At 55.6% G+C, this 24,880-nt stretch overlaps 11 protein-coding genes across 11 annotated transcripts; 3 read left to right on the top strand and 8 right to left on the bottom strand.

Moving 5' to 3' along the window:
* Positions 1-434: 434 nt before the first annotated feature.
* Positions 435-1,760, bottom strand: E0L32_012195 (uncharacterized protein; the record flags this gene model as incomplete). The annotated part of the gene is made up of 1 exon (XM_031135009.1): positions 435-1,760. The coding sequence occupies one exon, from the start codon at positions 1,758-1,760 to the stop codon at positions 435-437; it is 1,326 nt and encodes a 441-aa protein (XP_030999051.1).
* A 557-nt stretch (positions 1,761-2,317) lies between these two features.
* Positions 2,318-3,992, bottom strand: E0L32_012194 (uncharacterized protein; the record flags this gene model as incomplete). Its single annotated transcript, XM_031135008.1, has 4 exons — positions 2,318-3,533; positions 3,589-3,650; positions 3,748-3,819; positions 3,906-3,992. The coding sequence occupies 4 exons, from the start codon at positions 3,990-3,992 to the stop codon at positions 2,318-2,320; spliced, it is 1,437 nt and encodes a 478-aa protein (XP_030999050.1).
* A 1,238-nt stretch (positions 3,993-5,230) lies between these two features.
* E0L32_012193 (uncharacterized protein) lies at positions 5,231-6,919 on the bottom strand (the record flags this gene model as incomplete). Its single annotated transcript, XM_031135007.1, has 4 exons — positions 5,231-5,258; positions 5,317-5,691; positions 5,751-6,004; positions 6,119-6,919. 4 exons carry the CDS (start codon positions 6,917-6,919, stop codon positions 5,231-5,233), a joined length of 1,458 nt encoding a protein of 485 aa, XP_030999049.1.
* A 2,684-nt stretch (positions 6,920-9,603) lies between these two features.
* On the bottom strand, positions 9,604-10,748 carry E0L32_012192 (uncharacterized protein; the record flags this gene model as incomplete). The annotated part of the gene is made up of 4 exons (XM_031135006.1): positions 9,604-10,312; positions 10,476-10,507; positions 10,573-10,596; positions 10,659-10,748. 4 exons carry the CDS (start codon positions 10,746-10,748, stop codon positions 9,604-9,606), a joined length of 855 nt encoding a protein of 284 aa, XP_030999048.1.
* A 556-nt stretch (positions 10,749-11,304) lies between these two features.
* E0L32_012191 (uncharacterized protein) lies at positions 11,305-11,618 on the top strand (the record flags this gene model as incomplete). Its single annotated transcript, XM_031135005.1, has 2 exons — positions 11,305-11,388; positions 11,454-11,618. 2 exons carry the CDS (start codon positions 11,305-11,307, stop codon positions 11,616-11,618), a joined length of 249 nt encoding a protein of 82 aa, XP_030999047.1.
* A 247-nt stretch (positions 11,619-11,865) lies between these two features.
* On the bottom strand, positions 11,866-13,077 carry E0L32_012190 (uncharacterized protein; the record flags this gene model as incomplete). Its single annotated transcript, XM_031135004.1, has 1 exon — positions 11,866-13,077. One exon carries the CDS (start codon positions 13,075-13,077, stop codon positions 11,866-11,868), a length of 1,212 nt encoding a protein of 403 aa, XP_030999046.1.
* Positions 13,078-13,405: 328 nt separating this feature from the next.
* On the bottom strand, positions 13,406-14,383 carry E0L32_012189 (uncharacterized protein; the record flags this gene model as incomplete). The annotated part of the gene is made up of 4 exons (XM_031135003.1): positions 13,406-13,661; positions 13,725-13,800; positions 13,892-14,236; positions 14,293-14,383. The coding sequence occupies 4 exons, from the start codon at positions 14,381-14,383 to the stop codon at positions 13,406-13,408; spliced, it is 768 nt and encodes a 255-aa protein (XP_030999045.1).
* A 402-nt stretch (positions 14,384-14,785) lies between these two features.
* Positions 14,786-16,474, bottom strand: E0L32_012188 (uncharacterized protein; the record flags this gene model as incomplete). The annotated part of the gene is made up of 1 exon (XM_031135001.1): positions 14,786-16,474. The coding sequence occupies one exon, from the start codon at positions 16,472-16,474 to the stop codon at positions 14,786-14,788; it is 1,689 nt and encodes a 562-aa protein (XP_030999044.1).
* A 1,758-nt stretch (positions 16,475-18,232) lies between these two features.
* On the top strand, positions 18,233-19,957 carry E0L32_012187 (uncharacterized protein; the record flags this gene model as incomplete). The annotated part of the gene is made up of 3 exons (XM_031135000.1): positions 18,233-18,476; positions 18,535-18,845; positions 18,896-19,957. The coding sequence occupies 3 exons, from the start codon at positions 18,233-18,235 to the stop codon at positions 19,955-19,957; spliced, it is 1,617 nt and encodes a 538-aa protein (XP_030999043.1).
* A 711-nt stretch (positions 19,958-20,668) lies between these two features.
* E0L32_012186 (uncharacterized protein) lies at positions 20,669-22,340 on the top strand (the record flags this gene model as incomplete). The annotated part of the gene is made up of 3 exons (XM_031134999.1): positions 20,669-20,738; positions 20,826-22,043; positions 22,126-22,340. The coding sequence occupies 3 exons, from the start codon at positions 20,669-20,671 to the stop codon at positions 22,338-22,340; spliced, it is 1,503 nt and encodes a 500-aa protein (XP_030999042.1).
* A 771-nt stretch (positions 22,341-23,111) lies between these two features.
* On the bottom strand, positions 23,112-24,462 carry E0L32_012185 (uncharacterized protein; the record flags this gene model as incomplete). Its single annotated transcript, XM_031134998.1, has 3 exons — positions 23,112-23,215; positions 23,292-24,288; positions 24,352-24,462. 3 exons carry the CDS (start codon positions 24,460-24,462, stop codon positions 23,112-23,114), a joined length of 1,212 nt encoding a protein of 403 aa, XP_030999041.1.
* Positions 24,463-24,880: the final 418 nt, after the last annotated feature.

Raw genomic sequence — 24,880 nt, 5'->3', positions numbered from 1 at the left:
TGGCCACCAAGCGAGGAGGCTATGTCGTCAACCCCACCTCGAGCTTGCTCCAGCTGTCTCGTCAATCACCGTATGCCAGCTCTCTCGCCCACTAAGGCGACTAATAACCAAGCTACGTGTACGGGGGCATGTCTCGCCAATTACAGCAGTTGCAGAGATATTGGCTAGCCCAATGGCGGCACGACCCAAGACCAGGGGGGTAGATCTCTCACACCCGGGTCCCTTTGGGCCCTGATGATGGGGCCGAATCGACCTGTTTCAGCACCGTTAGCAGTCCAGGGAGGGACGGGACCCTTTGTCGGTGACAAGAAGCAGGAGGGAGGCCGCTCGGTTTTCAATCCATTCCATTCGCGGTGCATCAATCCTAGAAGCTTGCTACTCTAGTGATGTCATGTCCATGAACCATGATCACTCCAGTTTCATAGACTATGTGGTCAGTCTCGAGCTGTGAGTCTACCAAACAACAGGCCCTTTATGTATGAAACTGCGGTCTTGATCGTGGCCCAACATCGGAAGCGCCGCCGATGCGGTCCGACCGTTCCCCACGACGCCGCCGGACTTCCTAGGAGGAACAAGTCCAACCGTTGAATCTCCTCGTCATCTACTCCCGGCTGTACCACTCTGTCGAGCCGCCCGTTGTCAAAGGCGATGCCATGCCACAGCAATATTCCAAGGACCCGAGCAAGCTCGACGGTTTCGCGGAAGGCCTTGTCCGTGTTGAGCCGAGGCACCCTCGCCCCGAGTTCCTCCCAAAAAGTACGGCGAAGCTCGCGATGGCCACCGTAGTACTCGAACATGCTCTTCGGGGCAGGATAGCGACCCCCACGGGATTGGTCTTCTCCATCATCGACGACGGATTCACCCAGGAGCTCCTCGAGCCCGTACAGCCCGACACCAAACGGCAGGTATTCCACTTCAGCCCAGTCAATGAGGCCACTTATACGCAATCCACCAGTAAGGGCACGTTCCGAGGCCCCTTGCCTCTCTGTGCTGTCGGTCTTGACCATAACATTGGACGGAGTGAAGTCGCCATGCGTCAAGACCCATGGCAGGGCCTCGATGCGTTCCAGACTCGACAAAACGGCAGTTACGCGAGCACGGAAGCGCAATGGCAGCCCTGACTGCATGTGCTCCAGGCGCCGTTGTAAAGACGTGCCTATACGACCTTTTCGTGTGGCCAGGGAGGCCGAGTCACCAGGGATGGCCTGCTGCAAGGCTCGGTGCGAGAGTCTGACGAAGTCGGAAATCACGTCTCGCTTGTGGTACGACCCCAGCTTGGACTTGCATGATAAGACATCGTCAACCTGTTGTTCCCGGAAGTCTGCAAGCGAGACCCCAGGTATCCGACTCATCGAGTACACGAGAAGCTTGTCACAGCTTCCTTCTATTCCAGCCGTTCGATGGCATGGCTCGTTGCTGTTAACTCCTTTCGGACAGCCCTCCCCGCGAGAGGATGAGCAGGCCTCTACACGGAGCTCGCCAAGCAGATGGGTCTCGGGCGCCAGATCACCATACACCCGGCAAGCTTCTTGGACAAGGCCGACATCGAGCTGATGTGTCGGCGGCCGGAACTGCACGACGAGCGCCTCACCCACAAAAAGTGTATGGGAACAGAAGCCCTGGGGTTGGGCATCTTGCACCGTCAGTCCCGGATAACGAGTGTGGACGTAGTCATAACACAGTCCTCTCGTCTCCGGTGGGAGCCCGTTTCGGAGAAAGAAGTCCTCATCACGGCCTTTGTCGTCGACGAGGCCTGTCATGGTGGCTGGTCCAAGTCATGGCGGCCGACAAGAATGACCGCTGTGCGTTGTAGGTTAGACAGGGTGCCAGGCTCCATGCGAGGGTATAAGCATGCTGAGAAAGAATCCTTAGTAAACAGAACGCCTGACATGCCCATCCGGAGAGACGCGGGGGGATGGGTTTCTGTAATGGTTGCGGCGGCTATCGACTCCCCCCCATGGGAGCGGCCGTCCATCCCCACCACCACCTCAATGCTTGCATGCATGTGATTTAGGCAGGTGTGCCTCCACATAACTGCTACTTGCTATCACGAAAAGGGCTTGCATGGTGCAGCAAGCTCCCGCTAGGCTTTGAAGTCTAGTGTTAGTTGGTTGCTTGTCTCAAATGCCTATCTTGTCTATAGACTGCACTATATGGTCGTGTACTAATCGTATCGTAGGTCATTATCATCATGTGTCGTCAATGTTGATCGTTTTCCAATCGCTCCGGAAGACAGAAAAAGAAGATATCTCCTCGAACCCCGCGTCGCATATCTTGTCAAAGCCACAGCCATTGCCACTGCACCTCTCTTTCCGATTTACTCCATCTTGTTCAGGGGCACCCCAGCCCAGGTCCTCACCTTGCTCATCGTCCTCTTCCGCATGCTGGCCATGATCTGCGCCTCGAGCTTGTCAATGCCGGACTCCAAGTCCAAGTCCTCGTCCGCAAAGGCCTTCTCGCGCTTCCTGTCCCAATAGCGCCACGAGACGACGATGATGAGCGTCAGGGGGATGGTGATGGCGAAGTAGACCCACAGCGTCGGCGCCACGGCCCGGTCCTTGTCCTGGAAGTTGAAGAAGGTCATGGAGAAGACCGAGGCCAGAAACGTCGCGGGCAGGAAGATGGTGCCGAGGAATGACAGCGTCTTCATGCTCGTGCTGTCCCGCTTGGAGGCGTGGGCCAGGCGCCGCTGCTGGCCGGCCATCTCGAGGTTGAGCTTGGACTCCTTCTGCGCGATGATGTTGTACAGTGCGCTGCGCTGGATGTCCAGCCGCGCCAGGGTCGTCGCCGCGTAGTGCTCGATGCCCTTCAGCTTGGCGACGTAAAAGTCGAGCCTGCTCAGCATGCTCCGGTGGAGCTTGTCCAGCTCGGCCTCCCTGCGCGCGTGCGGGAGCTTGTTCATGAACCTGCCCATCCCCTTCCTGATCTCGGCCACGATCTCCTGGTAGGCCTGCGGCCGCTTCCAGAGGACCTGCGAGTGGCACTCGACCAGGTCGCGGTTGATCTGGTCCAGGTCAAAGCTGGCGTCCTTGACGTACCCCTCGTCCTCGACGATCTCGTTGCGCATGCTGACGGCGTGCTCGAGCTTCCTAAGCCACTCGCGCGCGTCGCGCTGTTTCTGGTCGTTCTTGGGGCTCAGGTCGTGCGACAAGATGATGACGGGCAGCAGGAAGGGGTGGGCCACCTGGCGCGCGCAGGCCTGCAGGTGCGTCACCGCGGCGACCAGGTCGGAGGACTCGGTGCCCTTGGCGTAGCCCGTCGTGATGCCCGTGTTGTACGAGTGGGACAGCATGAGCTCCCAGCCGCGCGTCTTGCCCTTCTTGCGGACATCGGACTTGCGGTAGACGATCTGAAGGTGCGGGTCCGCGTCGTCCTGGTCGTAGGCGCACCAGAAGAAGGGGCCGACGACGGCAGTGCCCTCGACTGCGCGGAACGGCAGCTTCAGCGTCCGTATCATCGACTCGTACTGGGCCGCTGTGAAAGATATGTACTGCCGTGTGAACGTTTCCGGATGGTTGGCGTTCTTCTGAAGACTATCCCCAGGGTCAACATCAGCCAGTCAACGGAAGAAGGGGTTGGTCCACGTACATGAGCCTCATGCCATTCAGGAGCTCGACCCCTTCCTTAAGCTTGGGAGGCTCAAAGGCGCCCTGCGACGGATTAGCGGTAAGGCACCTAGCTTAACATGACACAATACAGGACACTGCGACAGCCACAGCTCTCAAACATTGCGACGTGGCAACTTACCCTCCGGTGTAGGAAATTCTCGAACTCATCGTCGGTCAATGGATGTTCCTCTATCGAGTTCAGGGAGGCATCCTGCGCAGGTACGCATCATCCAAATACTTAGCTAACTGCCCCGTGCTCGCCAAGGCTCGGCGGGTTGCCTTTAAGAGTTCACTTACCGAATAGTTGAATATTTCGAGATAGCTCGTTTTCTCTTCGACGTTTTTACAGCTGCGCACATGGAATTGAAACATGTAATCATCCATGTCGGCAGAGTTCTCCGGGGGGACTTTCCCCGTCGCCCAAGGCAAAGGCGCTGTGCTGTGTCGTCTACCGCGGAGCCGACCCGACCAAGCCGGTTGCGATTAGAAATTGGCGTTAGAGCACGATGATCATGATCAAAAATCAACCAGATATGTCTTCATTACAAGAGCAAGCAGTGGGAGAGAGCTTTCGGAACGCTAGAGTAGAGAAAAAGAGTAAAGCAAAGAAAAGAAAAAAAGACGCAGAAAAGTGAAGATCACCAATTTGTCCCCTGCAGATGAACTCGAGAGCTAGAACCATGCAAGCCATAAGCTGCACGGGACATCTGGTTAGCAGCTGGCAGCTAAAAAAACGGCGGAGGTTGGAGGCCTGGACCCGTTAAGACCCCTGTACCAATTGATGGTTAGCTCCGGTAGCGATTGCGGTTAGGGACGCAGCGGGCGGGGTTTAGAGCAGCCTCAACCGGGGTGAGGCAGGTAGCTTCAACCAACAAGGCGACACCTTGTGTGGACCGCTGCGGGGCAACCACGACGAGCAGCAAGTGTGTGGTGGGGGGCATCGTCCGCTGGTCGGGTATCGATGGGGGGGATCGAGACTTCATATTGTTCTCGACCCAGCTCACAGTCTAATAGACTGGATCAAATGAAATAGCGACCAAACAACTGGCCAAGGACGTGAACGAACCGTATTGAGTAACATTAGGACAATATGTCCTCTTTTCTTACACGGACTGGATTCGGTCAAGACTCTTCGAGCCATGTCCAGGTAGGAAATGACATCTAACCCATATATCAGGTTCGAGTAGCTTGAAGTTTCTGCATGATCTACGATGTGAACTCGGCCCCAGTGCAGTGAAGCTTGCTCCTGTACGGCAAGACACCTTGCTACTCCTTATTACCCAATCCTGCTCTGGCCTGGCTGCCCAAACACACAAGCTGAATGACACGAGTTGTCGCCCCTCAGACGAGTTTGATCATGGGTGTGCAACCCAGTTCCATCCGTCTCCTGTCTCGACCAGTCTTTCTAGGCCAGGCGGTCCGGTAGTCTAGAAAATACCGTCGCAAGACCATGAAGCTATGCCGTTCAATATCTTAAACTACACTTTGGTGGTATTTTCTGTTGTATATGGGACACTTCGGATATCGAACTGATCTGCCGACGGGTCCAGCGACTTGCCACGGTTGACAATCCCAGAGCTGTGGTACATTTCTCCCATTTTCACCTTGAACCATGAGTTCCTTTAGAACTCGAGAAACAGGTTACCGTACCTATAACAAACAATGTCAGCATCTGGGGTGTCTGCGATGGGGGAGTGGTGCTGCTTACTCGTCGTGGCCAGTCTGACCATAGCGTTCCGTCTCCTCCGGATACCTGTCGAATTGGCTCGCATCACCAGCCCCAGCCTTGACAGGTGGTGTATAAGGAGCGTCGATGTCCTTTCTCGCCAAGCGGTCCCACGTCACCTCGGCGAACCAGGGATGACTCTTGACGTCCTGCGAACCTCCAAACAAATTGCCCAGGCGCTTCGTGAGGTCGGCTGTAATGAGCCTCTCCAGCAGATCCTGGGCATCTGGGTTGAGATACGGTGGATATTTAACCTTGCCCTTGAGAATGTTTTCGTATATCTTCATGGGCGATCCCCCATCCCAGAAAGGCGTGTAACCGCAAAGCATTTCGTAGATTAAGATCCCCAAGGACCACCTGGAAACCGATTAGTTAAAAATGAATCGCTTGTTATTTCTAGAGAAGACCTCACTTACCAGTCAACGGATTTGTTATATCCCTTGTTGGATACGACCTCGGGGGCCAGATAATCTGGCGTACCACAAAGTGTCCATGTCTTGTCCGGAACGCGTTTGGCAAAGCCAAAGTCTGTTATCTTCAGATGGCCATGGCGATCCAGCAGGAGGTTTTCTGGCTTGAGATCGCGATAGATGATGTTCCTTGAGTGGAGATACTCCAACGCGAGCGTGACCTCGGCTGCGTAGAACTTGGCGACGGGGTTAGGAAATCGCTGATTGCAAAAGAGTTAGCGATGCTCTCCAAGAGTCCCATGCGGTAGCCACATAGGTGGTTGATGTTCTTTGCAGGGAAATTGAAACGGGTAGGAAAAGTTTGTTGCACTTACTCCCGACTTGCGCAAAAGGGAAAAGAGCTCTCCACCCTCGACGAAGTCCATGACCATGTAGAGATTCCGTGCGTCCTGGAATGTCCCCCACAGCGTGATGAGGAATGGGTGCTTCACCTCGCCCAGCATGCGTCTTTCGTCGTTGGTGTGCTCAACCTGCTTCATCTTGACAACTTGCGCCTTCTTCAACACCTTGACCGCATAGAAGCGCTGGTTGTGCCTCGACTGGACGAGATGGACCCGGCCAAAACTACCAGTGCCAAGAGTCCTCAGGATCTCAAAGTCGGCAAGCGAATACTTGCCCTTGGTGACGCGGATTTGTGAGTCTTGGCCCGACTGTTGCTGTTGTTGCGGCTGGGACATGTTGCTTTGGTTCTGGGTAGCACCAGCCTCTCGGCCGTTGGTGGGCGGCAGGGGGAATGCCGATTGGGCTTGTTGCTGGTAGGACTGCGCGTTGCCGTCGTGCTGAGGCGGATTGATCAGGTTGGAGATGCTGGGCAGGTTCTGCGGCTCCGTGCCCGGGGAGGGAGTGGGTGCCGGCGGGGCGAAGTGCGGCTGCTGTACTGGTAGCTGGTTCATTGTCGATGCTGCCTTCCCCTGTGCCTCTTGCTTCGGTGTCAACGCGGATGGGGGAGTTGCGGTTGCCGCACTATCATGCGGCGACGGAGAGAGGACAGAGGTGCTGCTGTCGCCCCCCTTGGGAGCAGTGAGGGTGACTGGACTGCTTGGTTGGCTTGTACCAGAAGGGTCGGTGTTGGCGTCCCTGTTCCGCTTCTTCTTGAGAAAACCGAGGCTAGGCATCAAGCTTATTGTAAAGGAAAGAGCCGACTTGGCGCTGAGGTCGACGGGCCACAGATCGCTCGAAGGCTGGCCCGAGAGCTTGCAGAATACCGCAAACTACCTGTCGAGGTAGGTGCTGTGCTTGAAGCAACGACGAGGAGCTACCTCGAGGGTGATACAAGCGGTAAAGCAAGTATCTTGGTCGCGGAGGAGCACCTGTGCTGCAGGGGAAAGTCCTGCAAGGTAAGAGGAAGTTACAGTGCCGGTTTGCGACAACAGAGGTGACGGGAGAAAAACGTACCGTCGCAGCAAGAACTCACACACAGACTTGCACTACCAACAGCCGAAAGGCAGCAGTTGAGTCTCAAGTAGCCAATGGATGCAGCTTTGGCTCCCGATACCTGGACTTGATGTAGCTGTTATGGCTGTCTGCTGTCACTGCAGCTTGAGCTTCAGGTGAATATGACCTTTGTTGGAGGGAAGTGGAACTGCGAACAGTACATGCGGCAAAATGACGTTGTGCACACACAGGTCGGAAACGGCGCTTTGTCGAATTCGCTACCCAGATCACAACACAGGATAAGCAGCCAGGAGCACGACAATGAAGGTGCACTCTTTCGTTCCCCTTTCCTTTCCTAGGTAGAATGACCAGTGAGGGAGAGCTGGCCAAGGGCAGAATGAGAGCTGGACGAGTGAAGGTGTGAGGGCGGCGCGCGGCAACAATAATAACGTTCAAGCGATCGAAACAGGCTGCCAAAGGTGAATCTGGACCAATAGTCTTCCTTGTCGGACACGGGGGTTATCAATTGCTTCCACAGTCGTGAGATTGGTAATGTTGTATGGCCTGAGCTATCGCGACACAGGGAGGAGCGGGTGCGGAGCGAAGCTGTGGGAGGGGAAGCTGGATCGAGGGAGAAGGAGATGGACCGTGAGAGGGTCTCGACAGAGCGTAAAGAACAAAGCAATTGCTTGCATCAAAAGGTGGGGGTGCTGATGGGTAGCGGGAGAGGCACCAGGTGGGTAAAAAGGAAAGCTACCAATGGATCAAGCCACCGACGGCAAGCAGCTCAGGAATAAGGACAGTCTTGGAAGTTCTACGCCATCGAATCAAACAGTTTGGTGTTTGCTTTTGGAGGGGGCACTGATCTGTTGGTTTCCTAGGGGCGGCGAGTCACAGCAGCTGGGAAACAGACTGGCCGTGGGGCTAGGTACAATACAGATTGACCAGATCAGACTCGAGGGGATCGGAGGGCGGGCGGGACAAGGGCGATCTTCCAAGTCAAGAGGCCCTTTGGAGTCGATGGCTCCAAGCCTCTGATCTCGAGAGGATGTGCTAAAACAATGGAGCTGTTCCGGGGGCGCCATGTGCGGGTCGCTGGCGTTGAAATCATGGGCTGGAAAGCTACGACAAATCGCAAGCATGCCTGGCCTGGGCTCTGTGGTACCATACAAGAGGTAGCTTAGTGGGGGGAAAGGAGGAGAGAATGACATGTTTCCCTTACCAGCCCCTCGAGGCACAAGGCGAGCTGGTGGGGTTGCTGTTAAGAGATAGGCGGCGGTTTTACACTGCAATGAGATTGATCCCTCCCTAAAGTACCTACCTACATATCTGGTATTACCCATATCTGAGAAAAGAGCGAGAGGACCCGGATCTCAGTAAGATACCTGACACGACGAGTACACGAAACCACATACGACGTCCACGGCCGGCCTTAGTGTTGGCTCGGCTCCTAAGCCGGAAGCCCAATCTGGTGAAATGATCGTCACCCAGCACCACTGAACGAGGCCTAGTGCTCTTGAGCCATCGTCATTCGACATGCACAACACACCTGATTAGTCGGCGGGGGTGGCTCTGAGAGCTGCGTTGCGTTTGCAGCTCGAGGCCAGCGTCGTATTCATCCATGCACACTCTCGTGCAAAGCGTTTGATTAAGCACGGATTGTATCAGAGAATGCCGGCATTCGAAGAAGACGAACCTTTCTTGTTATCATCTCGACTCCCTCCGGATTGGCGAATCATGATCTCAATTGGGCCAATTCTGGCTCCCGCTTGGTGTACTCGCCTATCATGCATAAACAGAAGCTTTCAAGGATGCTCTCTCTAGCTGCTGGACCTCCAGGGCAGTGAAGACCCGACTCGGGGACAATACCTACAAGTACCTAGGAAGTAATAGTAGTGATGTAGAGTTCAAGCTAAGTAATTACTTGGGGTTCTGGACCATGGGCTGAGGAATGCTGACTCGGGTGTCTCATTTCGCTGCCAAACCCAGCAAGTGTTATACCTATCCACAGGCAGTTTACGAGGCAACTTGGAGCGCTTCATCTGCAACTCGTGCATGCTGCACTGATGCTCTGTGATAGGTGCATGTAATCATTGGAGACTAAGGTAGTAGTAGTAGGTAAGTAGTTTTTTTTTGTTCGGCCTCATGAAATCACCTTTCGCGGAAACCGAAGTAGGCCATATAAGTACTAACAATCGTACAATTTGCGTGCCGACTTCATTACATCGAGCCAAACGTCACGCCCTAGACCTCTACTTGGAAAAGTTCATCATATAGCCAAGTGATGCCTACAACGCCATGCGACGTGCTTTTCTTCATATGCTCTGTCCTCTGTCGTGTCCTTTTCATCAGGTATTTTCGTTCTGCCAATTCGGCATCCTTGAGGGCTCCCGCAGACGGCCCCGACCCCTAAGCGCTCGCATATCTAGAAACGGTGTGATCGCTTCTGGTTGGTCCTCCAAGCAGTGAAGCCGACATATCCTCCAGCGACAACGAGGCAGAAGAGGATGATCTTCATGAAGAACCAGGTCCAGCTTCCCTTCTTCTCGTCGCTCGTGTACTTGCCGCCCTTGCGTCCGCTACCGGGAGAAGACTTGGTGGAGGGGGATGACGAGTAGATGTTCCTGGCCTGCACAGAGATGATATCGTGGTTATCGCTAAGCTCGCCCGTCTCGGCGCTGAAGCCCAGGTAGGCTACCTGCGGGATCTTGGGCGGCTCGTTGGTCTCGAAGCAGAGGGTCCACTCGCCCTCGGATTTGTACTGCAGGTCCAGCTTGAGGTACTTGTCCTCGTAGTAGGTCAGGCGGAATTTGGTCGGAACAGAGGCATGGCGGAGGCCTCGAGCCGAGCAACCAGCAAACTCGTTGGGCTTGCCGTCCGTGTCCTTGTCGTATGAAGTGTGGCCATCGCCAACCATGGCCATGACATAAGGGAACACAACGCCGGGGCGGTTGTTCTTGTAAGTGTCAAAGAAAATGCCGAGGCCCTCGAACTTGTCGATGCTACCGAAGACGGGGCCCGCTTGTCCGCGCTGCTTGGTGAGCCACATCGCAAAGCCATCGCCGTACAGCTGATTCTTGCCGTGGATCTTGAACTCCACCTCGATTTCCCAGTTCGTCGCGGTCAAGGGAACCCTTGAGAACAGCCAACCTGTTTGTGAGGGGCGATCGGATGTCAGGCGGATATACCTGGCAAGTAAAGAGGATGATTAGCCTTCTCGTGCCCTACGTCGCACGCCAATGATGAAGGGTGTCCTACTGGTCTGTTCGAATTATCGTGTCGCCGCCGAAATCGTACCACCGGCTTTGCATGTCAGAGTCCAGATAGGGCTGCGAAAGGCATGTCAGCAACTTTGGCGAGCTCCCTCTTGCACGGGGAGATGGGCGATGCTGACCTGTTGGAGGGAGTGCGTCCTCAGCTGTGCGAGCAGTTAGCAGACCACCCCTTTTAGACGCGAAGATATTGGGAACCCATGCTTACTCCAATGCTCTTGACACCATCATCGTCAGTGCTGATAGCGGCCCAGGTGGTCGCTGCCAGGCACAGGGCCGACAGTGTCTGGAACCACATGGTCGGTCACCAACGAGGGGAGCAGGGACAGAAGAAAGGAGAAAATTGACAAAGTAAAAACGTCTGGGCGGACGAGGCAGAGTGGTAGCAATGGCACAAGAAAGACTAGGATATTGTTGAGGTGTGCGCGACGAAGACAAAAAGCGTCTTGGAATGGCCTCCTCGCGTGTCACCGTGATGATGTACGGTACCTAATAAGGTGGCCTTTTCCAGGAATATGGATGGATCCATTGGAAACAATGACCCCGTTTGGGGGAGCTATCCGTACCAATGGCGCCTAGCCAGCTGAGGGCCGGACACCACACGCACTCCTGGGCTCCTTATCGATAACCGACGCAATCAATTTGCAGCCAAGACATTTGATCATTGATCTACCTAATCTTCGACTCCCCCGATTTTTCTCAGAAGCCTTCACCATCATCGACACGTCTCAAGGTTGGACCGAGCTTGGCAGATCCAGACCAACGCCTCATCTGAACTGCGCCATTCTTGATTCTTCTCTTCCAAACTTACTACACCTGTAGAAACTTCGCCTACCGCGTCATCGACTGTCGACATGGATTCCCAGGCTGTCAAGGAAGCTGTCAAGAAGCAGGTCACGTTGGAGTATCATACCAACAATGCCCGCACACTGATCGAGGTGCGAAACCCATGCCTAGAACAGTTTCCTTTCCATATTTAAACTGACATTATGCTCTTCTGCAGAAAATCAATGAGCTGTGCTTCGAAAAATGCGTTCCCAAGCCCGGCAGTTCATTATCAAGCGGCGAGCAGACATGCATGAGCCAATGCATGGAGAAGTACATGGCAGCCTGGAACCAAGTCAACACGACTTACATAGCGAGGATAAACAAGGAGGCCTCCAACTAAATACGCTGCACATACGAGAGGAAGAGGATTCCATCACCCCAACTCGTGTACCAACATCACCCCTCGTCGCCGACCCCGAACGAGCCGGATTTTTCTTATCCTGGACCAGGTCGCACACTACACGAGGTTGGCAACATCAAACAGTGTAGATTATACCATGTACCATAGTGTAGCCATATGGCGTTTGTATACTTATCAGGGGTCGCATCTACATAATGTACAATGATCCGGGTATCTAATGCTCTGGTCAGGGTCCTTCCGCGAGACCATTCTTCTTTGCCTCGGCCTCTGCCCTCTTCCGCGCCAGGTATCTCTCCTTGGCGCTCGAGATCTCGGATTCGGTCTTCCTGCTCTTCGAAGCCAGCTCCACCTTTTGCCTCTCGGCCTCTTCTTCGACGCGAGAGCGCTTCAAAGCCTGCTCATACTGGGCTTCGAGCATGCGAGACTGCCTGTCGCGCATGGCCTGCTTGCTCCCAGAAAACACACCTTGACTTCCATCCCGAGGGCCGGTCCGCCCTGCATCCCGGCTCGCCTCCCTCTGCACCTCTGCTTTCTTCTTTGCGCCGACGTTGAGTCCGCTCTTGAGGAGTTGTCTCTTGTCCACAACTTGGCCTTCCTCGTTGATCGCTACCGAGCCACCCTTGTCGTTTATTTCCCTGGCCATCTCGGCTTCTTTCTTCCCATCATCCGCATCATCGTCGGCAGTACCGTCGCCCTCTGTGGGCCCGTCCTTCTGACGATCCTCTGCTGCTTTCATGATCTCAGCGTGCCTCTCGTCGCCCCTGTCGAGCAATTGTTTGTAGAACCCCGTCATGCCGCCGGATCGGTTGTTTTTCGCCTCCTCCTCCTCCCTCCTGCGCTCCTCTTCCTCGAGCCGTCGATTTTCTTCTTGCTGCTTCTTGTATGCCTCGGTGACGAACTTTTCCTTGTCGGCATATTCGTCGCCCTCGGCCTCCCTGTCGCGCTGCATCTTCTTGTCCTCGGCGATCTTCCGGTCCCGTTCCCGCACCTCGGCCATCTTCTTCAGGTTGCTCATGTACTGGGGCTTGCGGTCCGGATCCGCCTTGGCGGCCCGCTTGACGGGCTTGAAGGAGTCGTAGGAAGCGTCGTAGTCGTATATCGAAGGGTCGAGCTTCTCCGCCTCCTCGGCATATTTGCGCGACGAGAGCGCGCTCGAGAGGTCGCCGAGCGCTTGCGCCTTGTGCTTGCTCTTTGGTGGCTGTGAGGGCGGGCCACCAGGCCGTGGCTTTCCAAGCCCTTGCTTCTTTTGACGAGAAGCGTCCGACGCGCCTATCGGGAAGTCGTCGAGTTCTGTGATCTCTTCCTCCTGAGCGCCGGGATTCTGCGCATCATCATCGGAACCGTCATCGTCTCCAAAGACGGGTTTGCGATTTGGCGGGCCAGGTTTTGAGCCTGGCTTTTTTTTCACGTTCAGTCCGTAAGATAGTCCTTTGTTCATCCTGGCAGTACCTAGGTTTCAGGTAGGCACCTTTGACAACTGAGAGTATATGGCGCCTGTAGATATTATTTCGAAATGGAGTCTAAGATGTTCGGATTAGGTACTTCGATGTTCAATGTTCGCGCCTGGCCAACCCTCATTGATAAATGTGCTTATCGATAAGCCCTGCACTGGGCGCCAAGCTCCAGCTGTCACCCTCTGAGGAATTCACAGGAGAGCATCTAATGTTCACTTAAAAGTTTCTGAATTGTCCTCCTCTTTACATATTGTCATATTAACTCCACACTCAGTGCATTGACAGCCCTATCAGTATACATGCGACATATCCTTATAGGTGCTTTGCGTAAAAGTCTGCTACCTGTTGGTACCCGCGCTCATATTCCTCCCTGTTCTTCTCGTCTGCAAGGTTCGCCCTCGCGCCCATCCAACCGTGGAACATGGACCCGTAGGTCTCGACCTCGCCGACTCTGCCGGGCCGTGACAGGATCTCTTTGATCTGGGCGACGACATCAGCCGGTTCCCCTGGAGATGCGAGACAGATGTAGGGCACGTTGAGGGCCTCGACGTCCTTGGCCTCGAGCCGTCTAAGTCAAGATATTAGCAAGCCCTGTGCAAACAACGCGGATCGACCTATTGGGGCACTGTACGCAGGATGAGCGGTGCCGCTCACGGTGAACTTTCGGCCCGCGCCTCTGTTATCCTCGCCGCAAGCAAGAGCGGCAACTAAAAACGGTAGGCCCGTCAGTCCTGGTGGTCAATTTCACCGTTTGTCCCGAGATCAGGAGGCACAGTCAGGGGGTCCGGAGGTGCTCACTCTTGCCGCCCCAGCAAAGGCCAAAGACCCCGACATTCTGCTCAACTCGTGGCCATCGCCGGCCTGCCTCTTCACGGATCCTTGCCAGCGCCGCGACGTTCCTCGCAGGCTTGGCCTTGGTGGACCTGAATTCCGACATCGCCGCCTTGGCTTCCGGGTCTGCATTGTTGCCGAACCACGCGGGGTTGGCTCCCGAGCCCTCGAAGAAGTCGGGGACGAGTACGATGCAGTCGCTGATGAGCGCGGACAAGCGATCTGCGCCCTGCAGTGTTTGCGGGGTAATCCCAAAGATATCGTAGACGTCAACGATGGCTCTCGAGGCAGACTGCTCGGGACCAACAACGTCTAGACATGATTCATCAGCCGTGAGAAAGAGGACAAATGCGGACTGTGCAACTCACAAGTCTTCAAACCAGCAATGGTCTCGTATCGCCCTTGCGGGTTGTAGTCTGCGGCCGCAGGCTTGCGCTCGCAACATGCTTCGCTAGCCATTGTTCAGAACAGTCGTCTTGTTGGGCTTTTTGGTTCTCCAAAATTGATAATACGGAATCCTGGATCCCGTCTCGCATTTCATGTCTCCGTGATGAGAAGGCCCGTCGCTTTCAAATACTCAGAGCTAAGACCATCCATGATGAACCACAGTGATTTGCGGACCGGATATGGTGATCGGTTAACACTGGCCGTTTCGGCACCGACAGTCCTTGCCTCGAAGACAATAGCGCAATACCTCGACTTCCTTGGTAGAAAACACTTTCGATTCAACTGCCTACAGCCTAAGGGCTTTAGGTATTCTATTCATAGAGGATCTATTGTTTATCTGTATGCTACACTGTTGTACACTCTAATTACTCAGACATCCCCATAGCATTACTGATATATTTTGTACAATGGATTTTATACAAGGGCCTGCCCCATGAACATGCTCTCTCTCACCTCCGCAACCACATCGCGGCGGTCATCCTTGCCGACGAGGACGATGCCACGGCCCCTCCTGCCCATGCGCCCGGCACGGCCGAGTCGATGGATGAAGTCAATGGTGGTGTGCGGGACGTCGTAGAGCACCACATGGCGAACGGCGAGTGTGTCGATGCCTCTCGAAGCCAGATCAGTGGCAACAATGACCTTGGTATTGGGCAAGGAACGCTTGCCCTTGGGCTGCTCGGACGCGGGCGGAGGCGCAGTCATGGGCTCTGACGACGTGAACGACGCCAGCATCTCGGACTGCCGATGCTCGGGGGAGTCGCGATGCAGGGCGACGGCGTCTATGCCCTTGGAGACGAGGTAATCGGCGACTTCCTGCGTCTTTTCTCGCTCGTTGACAAAGACCATGATGCGCTTGATGTCGACTTCGCCCTTGACGGGTCCGTCGTGCCTGGCAGCCTCTTTACCGATGGACCAGATGGCGTCTGCACAGGCCAGGTTCTTGTTGTTTCGATAGGGGTCCTTGGACACATCTATGACACCCAGCTGGACTCTGCGGGGGATGGCATGCAGGTTTGGCGTCGTAATTCGCTGCATGTCTGGGAATTGCTTGGCCAAATAGTTGTCCAAGCGCTTGGGAATAGTCGCCGAGCACAGGACGAGCTGTTTTAGCGACGGCATGGCACGGTCGAGGATCTTGGTCGTGACCTGGGAGAAGCTGCGGTCAAGTAAAGAGTCGGCTTCATCGATGATGAGGTGCGAGACTCTCGAGAGGACATTCGGGTCGGTCTCCGCAATGGACGCGAGGAGATGGGGGGTTGCTACGATCATGTCGATGCCGGAAGGCGAGTAGAGATTTCTCTCGATCACCTTAGCCGACATGTTGGCAGACAAAAGATCGGTTCTGAACTTGACGGCGTGGGACAGCAGTTTGGCAACTGCGCCCACTTGATCGACCAATTCAGCGGTCGGTACCAGCACAACCACTTTCGGGCGTGCGGTGGTCGGGTGAGGCTCAAACACGCGCGGACCTTTGTAACCGGGTTCGCTCCGCCGCTCCTTTTCCTCCGCTATCCGTTCATTATAGGCAGTGATCTCTGGATCCTGTGCTTCGGCGACCTTGAGAGCATTGATAGCAGGCAACAGATACGCCAGTGTCTTCCCCGAGCCTGTCTCAGCGGCGAGGAGGAACTCCTGCCGGCCAGCGGTAGAGGAAGCGGATCTCGCGTTACGAGAAGCTTTTGAATTCTGACCCAGCAACGCCGGCACCGCCAACCTCTGCACGGGCGTGGGCTTGATGTCGATCATGCCTTTCAAGACATCCGAGGATATGGCTTCCTTGATGGAAGGGAGGAGGTCAAACGTGTCGAAGGATTCGAACTCTGGGAGTCGCGATTTGATATGCGATCTTTGGCCATAGCCTATAGTTGCCAGAGAGCTCTGCATCTTCAACGCCTTGAAGCCCTTGCGATCATCCCGACCACGAGAGCGCCGCTTCTCGGTCTGGGCCTCGGTCGGAACGGGCCCGCGTCTCTTGGAGGGATCAATGTTGGCAACAGTCCGGTTCATGCCAGAAAAAGGCCCGTCTGGCCTCTTCCGGGGGGTTCTTTCGGCACCATCGCGCGATGAGGGCGGTCGAGCAACACGGTCGGACAAGACCATTCGGGATGGGGTTCCACGTCGGGCTGGCCGACTGGACATGAAAGAGCGTTGCATTGTCCATGGCCGGGACGGCCCTGGCAGTATCCTTGGAACGCCGGAGTATCTGCACAAGGGACATACAGAGTCCAAGGCCGATTTCCACATGGTGATAGTCTGCTGGGCTTGGATGCGGAAGGGTTGGCGTGCACATCCCCTATCATCAAGCTTGGGAGTCGCAAAGTCGGAAAAAAAGAAACTACAGTGCAATTTCCAATCGTTATCAGCACCGATAAGCAACGCGGTTGCACGTGTGTGCCACTGAAAGCGGAGCCTTTGATCTTCGATGCGGCGGGAAGCCCGCTGGGTCCAGGACTCGACTCGACTCGACCGGGAGGAGACCTTTGCTAGTTAGCTCCCCACTTAGGGACAGCCTACAGCTACAGCTCGAGCTTTGGTGGGGCCAAGAAAGTTTGTCTGTGGTGGGCCGGAGGGGGGTGGAGCATGGATGCATGATTGCTCCAATTGCTCCAGACCAAATCCTCCAGTTCAGCAGCAGAGCGAACACGATGGCGTAATGCAGGCTCTCCCACCACTACCCGTATTGGATGGTAGTCATGCCGGATCGACCTCTCCGGCGGATTGAAAGCCGTTGGGAAATGGATGATGTAACTGGCTCGAGGGATACTAGAATGTGCTGCCAAGCAGCCAAGCGGGGTTCAGCATAGTTGACAGAGGTTCATGAGGAGACCGGCACCTCAATGTGAACCGTGAATAGATATCCTTGCCATATCCTTGCTCAGGAGCTCGGAAGGGCTATCCCACTGCCTACATTGCTGGTAAGCCCGATGGCATTGATGGATAGGTAGTCTTGGTAGTCCAGCACTTCTGTGAACAGGACCATGCAATGTGCCAGCCTCCCAGAAGCTCCAAGTACTCCGTACCTAGGAATTACCGGCACCACCACTCTAAGCCTTCTTTACTGAGGTCGATCCAACCAACAGATGCATCCAAGAGCCGCTAATAAACCCGCCTTGTGGACGCCGTCGATCCCCCGGTCCCGTCGCTTCCCAACGGTACTTAGAGACAAAAAAGCCACCCATGACGATGTTGAACGTCGTTCATCGACCCTGGCTGAGCGGGCAGGAGAATTGGGGCCAGCCATTGCGCAGAACTCTGAAGCCGTTCGAGATGTGGCTCCATTCAAGCATGCTTCTGGGCTTTCCAGTGACCACTTCTGTCCCCAGTCGCATGATTACTCGGCGCCCAGAGTTTCCCAAAGGTTACTCCGCCTTGACAATGCAATTGCTGGAAGGTTGGGCTGGCAGGGAGGGAGGGAGGCCTGGCAGTGAATGCTCGCTGCTTTATTTAAGGACCTACTTGGGTACTTTACTTACGCACTTGCTTTCTTAAACTAAAAGTAAAGCGACGGGGGCCGGTATTTCGCTGAGGGGTAGCTGCTTTGTGCTGTGACAAGGACATCAGATCATCTATTGGTGCGTGTCTCTAAGCGCATCAAGATTTCGTCAAGTTCTGGAACGACATCATACTTCCCCTCCCACACATTGTCCGAGCTTCGCATTTGCTCGATTTTCTCTATCGTCCCATCCTTCCTCGATTGTGTCCAGAAGACTCGCAACCGAGATATCTGTCGACGCCCACTCAGAGACAAGCCCCTCTACCCTCTGTTTGCGCTCTCAGGCATCGCCTTCTCTTCTTCAACTTTGGGGCTTCCAGGCGATGATCTCGCAGTAATATCTCTTCTCAACGCCCCCATCCAACATGGCGGACACCAAAATCCCCATTACCATCACCTACCGCAAGGCAGGGACTCAACCTCCGATTTTTGTCGCAGGTTCCTTCTCCGACCCAGCATGGCATCCTCAGGAGATGGAATATACCACAGATGAAGATGGAGAACATACCTTCAAAATGTCACTCACCGCAGATGAAGGATCCAAGGTCCAATACAAGTTCCGTATTGGTCTTGGCGACTGGTGGGTTTTGAACGAAGACGCTCCCACAGGTAAGCTCACTTCCCAGCTCTTCTCATAGATACGAGGAAGGCCACTAACATCGTACAGTGGCTGATGACGCGGGGAATCGCAACAATGTCGTCACCGTCAAGCGGCCCATCACGAAGGGTCCTCTCCAAGCACTGAAGACCGACCTGGCCGAGACTCGTTCTGGTGCCAGCACTCCAGGGTTTGTTCGGACAGCTGCAGAAGTGGCAGACTCTGCGGCACTGCTGGACAAGGAACCACCCGAAGACGAAATCCCGGACGACGAGGCGGGTAGGCTGGGATTCAGGAGACTGTCTGCTACGCCCATGCCCGAGGTTGCCGCCACTGCCGCCGAAGTAGCCGATACTGCTCGTTGGCTAGATGAGAACGAGGTAGGTCTCATCAACTCTCAAGACGATTTACATACTTATATATCTTTCAGGATGTGGATGATAATCCAGCCCCGCCTTTACTTGCGCACGAACGCCTCAGCGGTACGAAAGATGCGAGGGAGGACTTGGAACAGGATGGACCACCGCTGTTTGCCCATGAGTGTCTGGACTCAAACGGCAGTGATACGGGCTCGCACCGCAACCGTCGTGCGTCGATGCAAAGCACTTCCACCCATGACTACGAGGTAGAAGACTTTGACTTGTCTGATCCGAGTCTGGAACGGTTCCCCTCCAGTCGGGGTGAGATTATGGACAAGGTCCGGAGGATATCGACGGAGCTCGACGAAGACCGGCCATCTTTTGAGGGAGCTCCTATATCCCCAGTCATCGGGCCTGGCAGGAGGAAGTCAGCAGACTTCAATGGCGAGTATCTGTCCCTCTCACCCTCCACCAGCCCCATTCTTCCCCGTCCGGTCAAGAGGCTAGACATCCCGCGAGGTTCCCAAGGATCACAGACACCAGACCGATCGTCGTCGACTATGTCTCTCCAGTCCATTGAAGAAGACATTGCGGCAGAGGGCGACGTAGACGATGTTGTCGTCCTACTGCCTAGCCCCCCACGATCTTCCAAGCCTGTTCCAAAACCGCCGGCCAGCGATGAGGACGAGGGAGTGGCTTTGAAAGGCCCTAGCGATGAATCTTCAATAGCAAAGGTCACAGAACAGGTCGATCAGAGCCCTTCACCCCAGCAACACCAGTCAGGAAGCCCTCAGATAGTCATTCATCGCACCGAATCTGGCACATCGGGCCGGGACGTTGGTACGAGCCAAGGGGCGGATGAGGGCTCACCGAAAGCAAAAGGGCCAGCTGTGAAGGAGAGCTCAGGGGTAAAGCAGGACGCGGCGGGCTCAGCCGTTGGAAGTGAGGGTCCGTCTCGCCAGTTGAGGAAGCGGAGTCAAGCAGAGCGCGCAGGTACGCCTACATCCATTCACTCCCCCGGTGTGGACGTGGTCAAGAGTAGGGGCTGGATCAGCGCCTTCTTCAGGCTGGTGTTTGTAGACTGGATCGGTGGCTTCTTTAAGAGGCTGTGGGGAAGCAATCGGAATGCGTAAGGAGCACATCCGCACGCAGACGGAACGCTGCTTGTTTGATTTGCAACATGGCCGTTGACTCGCTCTCTAGGATGATGACCGCTGGAACGGCCGCTGTTGTCATGGGAGCGGTGTGGTGGAAAACAACAAGCAGGGAGACGTGAGATGGACGAAGGAAAGCATGGAGAATTCGTTGCTACCTACCTATGTCTGTCATTCTTGAGGTCCTGATCAGGCGACGGAAGATTGGAAGAAGGGGAGGAATAGGGGGTCGAGCGTGGGCACTGAACAAAGGTCTAGCATTACACGAGCATGGATTATCGATTAATAGGAATTACTGTGCCAGGCAGTCAGGTCCGCTCGTGAACTTGTCAAGCATCCATCCAGTATGGAATTGGTGATGCTAGGTAGGTACTGAGGAGTTGCGAGTTCAGATCTAGTGAAACCGGTGAGCAGTCCGTGGGGTTCAGAGCTCGTTTGTTTGAATTGCTGCGGGTGGCTTTTAGTGGGATGGAGCCTGTCCGCCAACGCATGTGACAGCAAGTCATTCAAACAAATTCGTCAACCTAGGACTACCTAGCTTCTGATTCTGCGCTGCGACTGGAATGCGCAGGCATCGCAGTACCAATTTCTCTTGAAATTTTGTACCAACCTAGACCGTCGAGCATCTGCCAACTTTCCCTCACTATTGGCGCATCGCAGCTGTGTTCGACCACAGCCAACGAGGCCACGATGTCGGTCCCACCGCAAGTGATTCACGTCAAGCGCAAACGGACTGAAGAAGGGCCTGTCGCCTTCCTGCGTTCGTGCTACCTTGCCCCTGCTTCACGGACTGACTGCACTTGTGGGGATCCAGCCAGCTAACAGAGATCCTCCCCCTCGCCTGCAGGCCTCGAGGAGAACAACAAGCGATACCGGAGCAGCGCGGGCACCTTTCTCTACAAGCGCAATGATCCCACAGCCGTCGAGGCTCCCGCCCCGGCCGAGACACGGGACATCAGGCCTGTCATACATGTATCGAAGCCCGGCGACGAGGAGGAGAGGCCGCCCGTCGTCAAGACGGCAAGGGCTGCGTCCGGCACAGACGCGCAGCAGCAGCAGCAGCGGGCGCACAAGCCAATTGCTTCGCCGCGGGCCATCAGCACCTCGGCTGCAGCCAAGAGGTTAGCAGGAGGCGCGGCGACGACGACGACGACGACGGGAGGAGGGGGCCAGCGCAGGTTTCATCTGTCGAGGAGCTCGACGCCGGCCACGCCCCCGCCCGTCTTGGGCTCGGGAGGTGTCAACAAGAGGTCGCGCTACGCCTCGCCAGCCGTCTTTGTGGAGCGGGGCAAAAGAAAGAAGGCGACCGCCGCGGGAAAGGCCCTGGAGAAGCAAGTATCAGGGCTCGATCTCAGATCTGGCGGGCCTAGGTCTCCCTCCCCGCCGCCGCCCGAGAGCATGGATGTCGAGCAGCAGAAGGGGCCGCCGGCCCGGCTGCCCAAGAGGCCAGGATCCAAGATGGCCGGCTCCAGGGTCGCGTCGGCGGCCGCTGGACCACCAGAAGCAAGCGGCGGCTTGCCAAAGTCTCTGCTCAACCGGTGGGAGGTGGACACGGACGAGCTGGCGCGCGAGATGAATGAGTACACTCTGAAACAGATTGGCCTCAATCTCGCACGGATCGAGGCCGAGGACAGCAAACGGGCCGCCTCGGCAAAGCCCGCTGCTGCGACCACAACCACTCCACTTTCGCCGCCCAGGAAACCTTCCTCGTCGTACCTGAGGGGTTTCAAGCCAAAGTCTCCTGCCGCCAAAAAGCCGTTGGGCCTGTCGGAACCAGAAGGCACAGAAACGGCAGCGGCAGCGCCAAGACAGCAGACTCAAGACGTGGTGGATGTGGACATGGCTGAGGAAGGCGATAGTCCCGAGAGCGACGAGGAAGATGACGATGAGGAGGATTACGTCACAGAGACCTACTACAGGGTTCCTGAGCAGGTCCTCGACGCGGCTGACATCAACCCAGAGCATGTCGGCCTCCTGGTGTTCGATACGGAGCCCGACGTCGAGTTCTTCTACGGCAACGAGAGCGAGAGCGAGGAGGACTGGGAGCCCGACGAAGATGAGAACGGTACGTGTTACTGTACTGCACTGCCTACAAGCTTGCCTTGTCCTTTCACGCACCTCATTCTTTTGATGATTTGCTAATGCAGGGTGTGGCTACACCACAGCTGAAAACTATTATACGGCCGACTACCCCGATGATGAAGTCGCGTCTGATGATGAGTACGACCAGAATGCCTACCATTACCGCACCGGTAACGCTTCGGACCTGGAGGAGTTTGATGATGACGCGTTCAGCGGCGACGAGGATAATGGAGGATTCAAGATCACGATCGGAGGCAAGAAGTCCTCCAACATGTATTGATGTTTGTAATGATAGATTTGCCAATGCCTGCCACTCTGGCCACGGATGGACAGCCACCTTGATCCAGATCGTGAAGTAGTTCCAATGCATTGCGATGGAGAGACATTGCTTCCAAGCCATATATTTTAAGCTACTATTTCATAGAAACCTCGTTTCATATAGGTATCGTACATCCTCCTCCCAACGGCAGGCTGGAATGCTGTCCGGTGCCCGTCCCTAGCTTAGAACTATCTCATCCCTTCCGCATTCCTCATCTCGTTTTTCCTCCCTCCGCATTTCGAGGCCGTAAGAAATCGCACGTTCATTCCAATCATTCCATTCCATATCATCCCTGTAGTCCCAATAAACATGAATCTTTCCCCAGCCGGTTTTAGAATGGGCGAAAAAGGACCGAAGGTGAAAAGAAAACTAATGTACAAACGAAGGGAGAAGAAGAAGAAAAAAAAAAATATAAGAACTCGGTGGATGCCACCTTTTGGTATGAAGAAAAGCAGAAATCAGCCACCGCCCGCCTTTTTTGTATATCAGTGCGCATCGAGGAGGATCGCAGAAGAGAAAGGAAGCCAGAACCAAGAATTGCGTGAGATCAAAGGAAAGGGCAACGAAAAGGTATGATGAAATAACAGCAGCAAAACAAGGAACCACCTAGGAAGCGACGCGGCTACATTGATGGGAGCCCAGACCGCATCAACGACGACATTACGATACATGCTCTTCTTTACGTATTCTCGCGTGTATCATCAAAAAGTGTGTTCAACGAAAAATCATTTCTCAGTTCTTCAGGCTGCCTCTGCGGCCGCCCTTCTTGTCCTTGTCTTGGGACTGAGACCATCTGGGCAGGCCGAGGGCCATACGCTGACTATCACGGCGCGCGGCTATATCACAGACACAAAGGGAGTCAGTCTCTGGTAGTTTTTTTGTTTTCCAAGATACAGGAAAAGGGAGACTTACCCAGATCAATGGCCAGCTCGAGATCGGCCTGGTCGACGAACCAGTACCGGTTGGCCGCCACGCGCTCGGGGAAGCGCATGATGAGGTCGAGCTTCTGGCCGTTGTGCAGGCTCTGCTCGCGCACCTTGATCGACGTCGTGCGCTCCGTCCCGTCGGCGTTGAAGACGAGCAGGCCGTCGGCGTCGACGACGGGGATCTCGAGGTTCTCGCGGTAGTAGACGCCCTGCAGGCCCTGCACGCCGCGGCTGGGCTCCCGGGTCGAGGCCGACGACGACGCGGCGCCGCTCCCGTCCTCGTCGTCGCCGCTGCCGCCGCCGCCGCCGCCGGACTGGCGGGCCACGTAGCGCGCCAGGAAGGGCGCGTCGTGCTCGTACGCCGCCTCGATCTCCTTCCACGTCATCTTCTTGCTGTCGCGCTTGTACAGGATGTAGTCCCTGTACACGTCGGCGTACTTCTTGTTGCAGTGCGGCTTCTTGAACACGCCGGCGCCCCGCGCGGGGCCCAGCGGGTTGTGCGGTTTCCTGCCGCTGTCGGCGGGCGAGGTGATGGAGGTGGCGGCAGACCTGGGCGAGGTGGAAGAGGCCTCGACCGTCCGGGGAGGCAGGGCGCCCCAGCCCGGGGCGAGACGCACGCGGAACTTCGTCGGCTGCTCGAGTGAGTGGAGCGGGACCATGGGCTGGTGAGTGACGGTGCTGTGGAAGCCGAGTTGGCCCTCCTGCGGCGTCCTCGGCGAAGGGAGCGGCGAGGAGAGGATGCTCGAGGCGCGGCTCGAGGCATACTCTGACAGAGACGGGGTGCCGACGTCGGTTGTCCACGAGATGGTCGAGTCACAGCTCGATCGTCGCGGCGCCGAGTCACCTCCGCTGCCGTCTGAGCGCTTCTGGTCCTCCTGACGCCATGCCTCGATAGTGTCGACCATCTGGTTCAGGCTGGGGATGACTGTGGCAGAGTGTTTTGACTGTCGAAGGGCGACCTCGTCTAAGTGGACAGGGTCAGACTATCGTCTCATCGAGTAGCGAGGGAGAGTATATGGGGTTTCCTTACTGTTGATTTCTCTTACTGGCGTCGGCAAGGGCAGAGGAGTGCCCACCGAGAGCGAGGTCAAGACCCTCGCACAGTCCTCCTTTGCACTTTCGGCGTTCCATTGCCTGATCTCTGACGGGTAAGTCATGGCGACGGGGTGCAATTGGAGAGGCTCGACCGGTTTCAAGTGTCGTGTCAGAGCCATTGTGGTGATTTGAGACTTTTCCCAAGACTCAGGAATGTTCCTTGCAGACTTATCACGCTCAAAGCACACAAGAAGGAAGGGAAGGGGGGTATAGTGAGCAATGGTAAGGATACTGGTACCGACCCAGGAACGCGGGACGGATGATCGAAGGGGCTTATATGGGGGCTAAGGGGAGATCCGCGATGAGGGAGGGGGGGTACCCTTGGGCGAGGCAGGAGCCCTTGAACGGACGGTTCTTAATATACTTGACGTTTTCTGGGGAACACAACAACAGAGGACGATGGAGAAAGAAACAATGCCTGGATCTCACTTCTCCATAGACTTGGATCGAGTATCCACAGGGGGGGGGGGGGGGGGGATG

Source organism: Thyridium curvatum (genome assembly GCF_004353045.1).
Source record: "Thyridium curvatum strain D216 chromosome Unknown NODE_143_length_45844_cov_83.007503, whole genome shotgun sequence".
In the NCBI taxonomy this organism is placed as follows: domain Eukaryota; kingdom Fungi; phylum Ascomycota; class Sordariomycetes; order Thyridiales; family Thyridiaceae; genus Thyridium; species Thyridium curvatum.
The sequence above is the reverse complement of the archived record's forward strand: the minus strand, read 5'-3'. Positions and strand labels throughout refer to the sequence as shown.